The sequence below is a fragment of the Melampsora larici-populina genome (assembly GCF_000204055.1).
Source record: "Melampsora larici-populina 98AG31 unplaced genomic scaffold MELLAscaffold_15, whole genome shotgun sequence".
In the NCBI taxonomy this organism is placed as follows: domain Eukaryota; kingdom Fungi; phylum Basidiomycota; class Pucciniomycetes; order Pucciniales; family Melampsoraceae; genus Melampsora; species Melampsora laricis-populina.
In genome coordinates this window covers 1,234,754-1,241,529 of record NW_006768779.1, presented here as the reverse complement: position 1 = coordinate 1,241,529, position 6,776 = coordinate 1,234,754, and the positions used below count along the sequence as shown (strand labels likewise).

Sequence of the window (6,776 nt, the reverse complement as noted above, 5' to 3'; positions counted from 1 at the left end):
AGAAAGATATCCCCAATGAAATCACATTTCACATATCATCGAATAGAATGTCAGCCATTGGGATTACACATTTTGAGTCAAAACGAAAGTTGTAGTTCAGGAATTCAGCTTTCTAATGCACCCAAAATCGAGTGTTTTGAGCCAGAATTGACAAAGTTATGGGGTTTTATAGTAATCAAAACTTTCTCTCAGCACTGATCAGCCAAATTCCAGCATCTGTTACAGGTGGTAATCTGGTGATTATGAGGGTTTATTGTTAGTACACTCACCAATATGAACCCCAAAAATACGGAAAAATATGCAGATTGGAGATCTCATACCAAGGAACAGGATGCATATTTTTTCACATTTTTTGCTCTGTTTCTGACCTTTCACCGTGTCCACAGAAAATGCGCCCGACGTTGGGAGCGTACCAAATTCAGAGCTTCTACGAAACTTGTACCCCGCTTGTCAATTCCACTGAGCAGATGAACAGACTTGATTGTGCTGCAAACTGCCACAAACTTAGCTGCTGCGCACAGCCCAGGGCAGCCACATCACTGAACTGAGTAGTTAAGGACTCAAACTGATGGGACATCCAAGCTTGAGCGAGCCAGTCAAATACATGCACATAGTCTATGCTGCATAGTGAACCGATACCATTGTTTGGTATTGTATAATGAAATCGTAGATTTTTCCAAAGATCTTTACAAACGATGTTGTTTGGCAAAAGAAGAAACTGAAGTATCAATCAGATCTGAGCACAAAAAAATCAAATGATAGAAAAAATATTTTGATTGACATGCTTTCTGATAGGTCCTCACACAAGACATAGTCACAATACGGAGAGAAGACAAGATTTTCGTGCAACAAGGACAAACATGAAAGTTTTGTGAAAATAAGCAACTCAATCATTCTTGTGCTTTACCACTACAAGTTCAATCACATTCGACGCTTCTTAGAGTTGGAACCTTCGGCTTCTCTATTATCAATCTGCTGTCGTTTGTTGTATTTAGTTAAACGAGTATCAATTCCAGGCAACAGATATTGTGGATTGATGGTATCAACCATAGGTGATACCGAGCGTGAGCCAAACCGAGATAGCAAGGCCGCGAGGAATGAGGTAACTTCAGTGGATCACCTCGCAAAATAGATCTGAATAAGATGTCACTCACATGGGCCAGGTGTACTTGGGTTCATCCCGTGATCAACCACCGCAGGTAACGCTAAGGGAAAAGTATCAATCTCAGTGGGTTAACTCGCTGAATGAATTTTGAGGAGGTGAACTCACATGTGACGGGTGTGGTTTGGCCTAGGGTAGGAGTTGTTTGACTGATCTCGGTGTCCAACACAGACCAAAAACTATCGGTGGCTGAAGTTGGTTGTGCAGAAGTTGGTTGTGCAAATGCGTTTTGGTTCTCAAGTTCGTTTCTCTCCTCGCCAATTGGAGCTAAAGTTAGACGGACTTCAGCAATCACTAACACAAAAAAGTTTGAAAATACACAATAACTTACGGGCAGTAGTCGCGCTTTGGGTTACAGGTTTTGACTCGTTGTGTGGTGGCGAATTGGGGGTGACAGGGACAGGGACCGGTTCGGCACAAATGGTGATATCCTTGGCTGGTGCCACATCATGATCCTTAAGTTGACCAAGGTCAATATGTATAGTAAATTTGATAATCATGGACGCGTATGATATGGTTGAAAGTTATTATCGAGCTCGCTAATAATAAGATGATCAATGGAGAGGATTTTTGAGGAGATGTGTGACTGAGTGACGGATTTTGAGTTGTTATCACTCACTACTTATACTAAAAGGGTCCAGACAGAGAAAAAAAGTGTTTCATAGGCAAGGGGTATGGTCATGTCTTCTACCACCCGTCTTCGAAGCAAAGCGTGAGATGTAAGACAAGCCCAGCATACCCTTCACCCAGGCGGTTAGCGTAGATAATGAGCCTAGTCTTCTAGAAACTGTGTCTCTCCCTTTCTATCATATATAGATCTACTTGACATTCACAAAGCTTGTTCTTGGCGAACTCTCTCAATTTGTTCTTCTTTGCCCCGCTATTATTGATGCAATTGGGATGCAACATGCGGGTGATCCTTCTTTGGTTCCACTCTCTGAAAGGAGCTGTTGGATCCAAAAAGACATTATGCATGCAACGGAAATCAAGAATAGCAAGAGCTCCCTTTGTGGAAACAGCTGTTTGATCTTGGTAGATTGACACAATGAGGTGGCCTCTGGTTTAGAGGCTTGAAGACGTTGGAATTTGACTTGGAGACGTTTATGATCACCGGATACCCTGTCTCCATTTCGCACATATACACTTGATTGATGTTTCAGTAATCTCAAAAATGATGTAATAGGCATTCTCAGAAAACTCTGAAACATGGGTTTTGGGATCTTAGGGCCTTTGTATACTGGTCTTGCCAAAAGCCTATCCAACAAAGTCCCTTTTGACCGGATAGTTCTTCTGTGATTGAGTTGCCTTTCAGATCATTCCTATTGGAAGAAGTGTCTTTTTCCTTACATTCGAAAGAAACTGATATTGAAATGTATCACTATAAGTAGATTGCTCGGCTCTGCTGTGGTTGTGAAATCAAGCGCTCAATTTGAAAGATAATCAACAAGTATATTCAACAAAGTATAACCAACACAATAAAATCCTAAAAGTGATCGATCATGGCCACCAACATCTCTGGGTTTATCACTATCACTTCTCTCAACATCCACTGCAGCCCAGTTCCCGCACCAGATAGTGCTTTGACAACTTCCGACACACCAGGACCTCAGCTTGAGCCAGAGCCAAGACGGTCTCCGCTCCTTGCTCGTGCCAACACCGAACCTTTCATATATGAACAAAATCCAATCCCTGAAGATATTTGGATCAAACTTAGCACAGTACCAACCCACTTACGCTTCATCCTTGATCCAAGATGTAATCTCTGGGATGTACGAGTCCAGTGTGACCTACTTCGCCAGCTGATCCGGCATTTTTCACCTCATGTTTTTGTCCGTGTTCGCACATCTAAGGCCGAATATGTCAGAATCTTCTATGATAATGTAGTTTCAGAATTTGGGCAATTTTATGGGTACTGAGGTCAAAATAATTTTGGTACGTGTTTTTTTCCAATATATCATGACCCCATTTACATTGAAGTCCCACTCATACTTTTTGATGTTTGACTAGTTGGATTAAAAGTTCATCAGATTACAATCACACGGTTTTCCACCAAGACCACTACTCATCTTGTTTCCAATTCTTTGTCTTGACCTTGAATGGCTCCGTAAAATACTATAAGCATCACATTTCGAAAATCTCTGTGTTCAAATCCATTTCTTCGTCATGATCTTGAATAGCTCCGTAAAATTTACTCTAAGCATGTTCGAAAATATCTGTGTTCACATCCATATTTGAGTCTTTTTCATCTTCTTTTTTCGTAGGCAAATCAGGTCATACAACTTTGAAATGAAAGCAAAATGGCTTTTAGTATTTTTTTGTATCTCTGTTTGTGTATATTCAAATGTAGAAAGTCTCGAAGTGGGTTTGTTGCCTTATTGACCAAATACCAGGAAGGGTGGTTATTTGTTCATTTGAGATCATATGTTATACTTTGTTTATCTTATCTTCTGGATCAGTTTGAGGGTTTGTAAGCTGTGGAGGCTTCTCCTCTTTGTTGTGTTTTGTTTCTGTTCTGTTTGTTAATGAAATACTTTGTCGTGATCTCAAAGCGGTGAGCGGACGTGCTTTTGCGCGGAGAGAGGGACGGGTCATTCTATGTTTGAGTCCAATGTGTGGAGATGTCGGGTACCTCGGGTAAAATATGGGGGTTACGGTTGGGGGCAAGATAAAAAGAGAGATGACTTCGACCTTGTACTATATAAGCCCGTGTCCCACTTCTTTCCCACATTCATACTACGGCAATGGACAACTTCAAAGCACCTCATGTCTGTAACTGCGAGGAGCTTGGATGTGGACCAGAACGCTTTGAGCTTCGAGGAGTCCTCTACACCGGCAAGACCAGAACCCGTCAAAATGGTGAGAAGCACGAAGCAAAACTGCGCCGGATACGTCTAAAAACGTCTAGTTCATCTAATGGCCAATTTCAAGAGAGAAATAATCTACCAGTGAGTCCTTCAATAGACTCAACCGGATTCCACCTTTTTCCGATTTTGGTCAGTCAGAAATGCTGACATGAACCTCTTTCACTTACCAGGCACGCCGACGATCACTGAGTACAGGAGATATAACAGCAAATCAAGCATATATTGATCAATCAATGGGGCCGATTGTTGGTGCAGCACAGCTTGGAAGACGCCGATCTAGCTCTGTGGAAACCGTTCAAGTCTCGGCCAATCATCAAAACACACAGCCTCCAGCTTCAATCACTGTATCAACTGCGGGTTTCCAGAGGCAGCAAGTATATCTCCAGCGTCCCGCATGCCTCATTGCTATGCTTCGAGTCGCACATGCAAGTATCATTCAGAATGCTGTGCACGACGATTGCCGAAAATCACTTCACATGGCCAAGCTTGAACTAGCGCAGTCAGCCAAGGATCACGGATATACTGGACGTCCTTATTGGGAAGATCTTCCTCTCTCGGTTCCGACACTATTCACAATGCTCAATCTCGATGTTAATATGAAAACCGAAGTCTGCTGTCCAGATTGTTTTGCTTTACATGGTCAACCAGGTGCCAAACCTGATGGCACCTACAAACTTAAGTGTGATAACTTGCGGTTCCTTCAATGTCCTGACGATCCCATTGGAACTCCAGTAATCCGCCGGCCCTGTGGGGGAATTCTCTACTCCGACACGCCACTCAAGCCGTACCGCCAATTTCACTATCAATCCCTTCAATCGTGGCTGGCCCGGATGCTGCTTGTTCCTGGATTCGAAGACGCTTTGGATGAATCATTGAAGCACAATAGCAATTCTTCGTCAATGCATGATATTTGGGATGGGGATATGTGGAAAAATTTTGAGCATTCAGGAGAACCAACGGTTGAAGCGACCCGCCGCAAAAAGCGGGTGCGGAGCGGTTACGGGGCGGGTCGCCCCGCAGGCGATACATTAATATCCGGGTAGCGGCTTAAAGCGTCCCGCCACCGCTGCCAGGCCGGAGATCCTGATGTGACGGGGCGCGGATTTAGTGGGGCGCCCCAAAATTTTGCCCCGCAGGCTCGTCTGAGAGCGGTATGCAGCGGGTTATGCCAGATCCAAAGGGATATGTGACAGATATGTCAGTATCTCACTCATATCCTCCCTTGCCACCACCACCAATCACCTTCGACATCCCTACAAACACTTCCAAATCATCCGATACCACAGAACCATCATCGATTCATCTAAGAAGACATCCGATAACGCCCTAATCTTGTCATGGTATGGATTTCAGCATCGATTCTGATGCAGTGACCTCTCTCTCCTTTCGAAAACACCCTAATCTTGTCCAGGTATCGCCTTCAACGATGGTTTCAATCTAGTACGTCATCTCTCACCTGTCCTTGTTTTTATCACAACCTTGGCAACTGACTGAACCCCATTGTTCATGGTATTCAGTGTACCCTTCAAAGGTTTTTGGGGGATTGCACAGCATATCGAACGTCCCCCAGAACCTCTAGGATTGTATTTAAGGTGAGTGGTCTCCAGGACCAGTTGATCTTTCCCCCAGTTGCACATTATTCTGTTCAACAACTTGATCTTTAAAATCTAAAACTTACAATTACTCGTCGTCAATTTTATTTTCAAATATCTTTTGATTCCGATCATCACCATCTCAAGTTCTGCCACTATGTTGTCTCCTGTACCCAGCTCAACTCTTGCTCCCCCTTCTAATGGTTCGGGCCGTACTCTTCGCCCAAGAAGTGCCTCGTCTCCCAAGCCAGGTTTTGTAGTCCAATCTCCAGATTCTAGAGTTTCACTTCGTCGTTCTTCAATCAGTGGTAGTGTTAGTGACCTCCTTGATTTAGATTTGAGCAATAGCCCTTATGTTTCAGATCAAGAGGAAGATAAATCCGACTCATCAGTAGAAATCATCAAGGAGTTATCAGCCCCACCGAAGAAGAAGAAGCAACTTCAATTTTCGAAGTCCAAGTCAGCCGCACGTTCAAAAGGACGACACAGAGGATCTGGCGCTTCTGCAGGCCTCACTCGAGCTCCGGCAAAGAAGCAAAAGAGAACAGCCACTGTTCCTGCTCCGGTATGTCCACTTTCCTTTCCCTTTCAAACACCTGCTAGATCTAACAAAGGTCTTATTTTTTCTCTTATACCACTTTTCATTTTCCCTTGATTCGCTTTTCTTTGTTTTCCGTTATGTACATTTAGGCACAGGCTACCGGTGTTCCGGATGTAATCGATATCAATCAAGACTCAGACGTCGAGATTTTTGAAACCGAAGGTGTCCGTCGTGCTCAGCTTGGACGGGTTTCCAAGCTTTTGGAGTACTACCATCCTCCAACCCATGTCAAAGGCAAGGTGAGTACAGTATATCATCTACGCTCAGATAAATTTTTACGATTTCATTTGTAATGTTTTTTTCTTCCTTTTCATTTTCACCCTTTGATTAGACTGGCGATGATCCTAGGTCTTACAAATGTCGATGGTGCAAAAGCACTTTCACACGTGGCGTCCGTACTCACTACAACCTGTACGCCCACCGAGATGGTGCGAAAGGCCGAGCTCCCTGCCCACGACGATCCCGTGCCATCCAGGCTGGATGCAACCTCCCGCGCTCGTGGCAGCAAGAACAAGCCGATATGGTGGCTGCTTCAAACACTGGGAACGGCCAACCAA

The 6,776-nt window shown here is 43.9% G+C and overlaps 3 protein-coding genes across 3 annotated transcripts; 2 read left to right on the top strand and 1 right to left on the bottom strand.

Moving 5' to 3' along the window:
- Positions 1–921: 921 nt before the first annotated feature.
- Positions 922–1,662, bottom strand: MELLADRAFT_62680 (uncharacterized protein; the record flags this gene model as incomplete). Its single annotated transcript, XM_007409212.1, has 4 exons — positions 922–1,106; positions 1,155–1,205; positions 1,271–1,456; positions 1,494–1,662. The coding sequence occupies 4 exons, from the start codon at positions 1,660–1,662 to the stop codon at positions 922–924; spliced, it is 591 nt and encodes a 196-aa protein (XP_007409274.1).
- Positions 1,663–2,661: 999 nt separating this feature from the next.
- On the top strand, positions 2,662–3,078 carry MELLADRAFT_105931 (uncharacterized protein; the record flags this gene model as incomplete). Its single annotated transcript, XM_007409285.1, has 1 exon — positions 2,662–3,078. One exon carries the CDS (start codon positions 2,662–2,664, stop codon positions 3,076–3,078), a length of 417 nt encoding a protein of 138 aa, XP_007409347.1.
- Positions 3,079–3,903: 825 nt separating this feature from the next.
- Positions 3,904–4,894, top strand: MELLADRAFT_85795 (uncharacterized protein; the record flags this gene model as incomplete). Its single annotated transcript, XM_007409286.1, has 3 exons — positions 3,904–4,107; positions 4,197–4,705; positions 4,759–4,894. The coding sequence occupies 3 exons, from the start codon at positions 3,904–3,906 to the stop codon at positions 4,892–4,894; spliced, it is 849 nt and encodes a 282-aa protein (XP_007409348.1).
- Between the last annotated feature and the right edge of the window lie 1,882 nt (positions 4,895–6,776).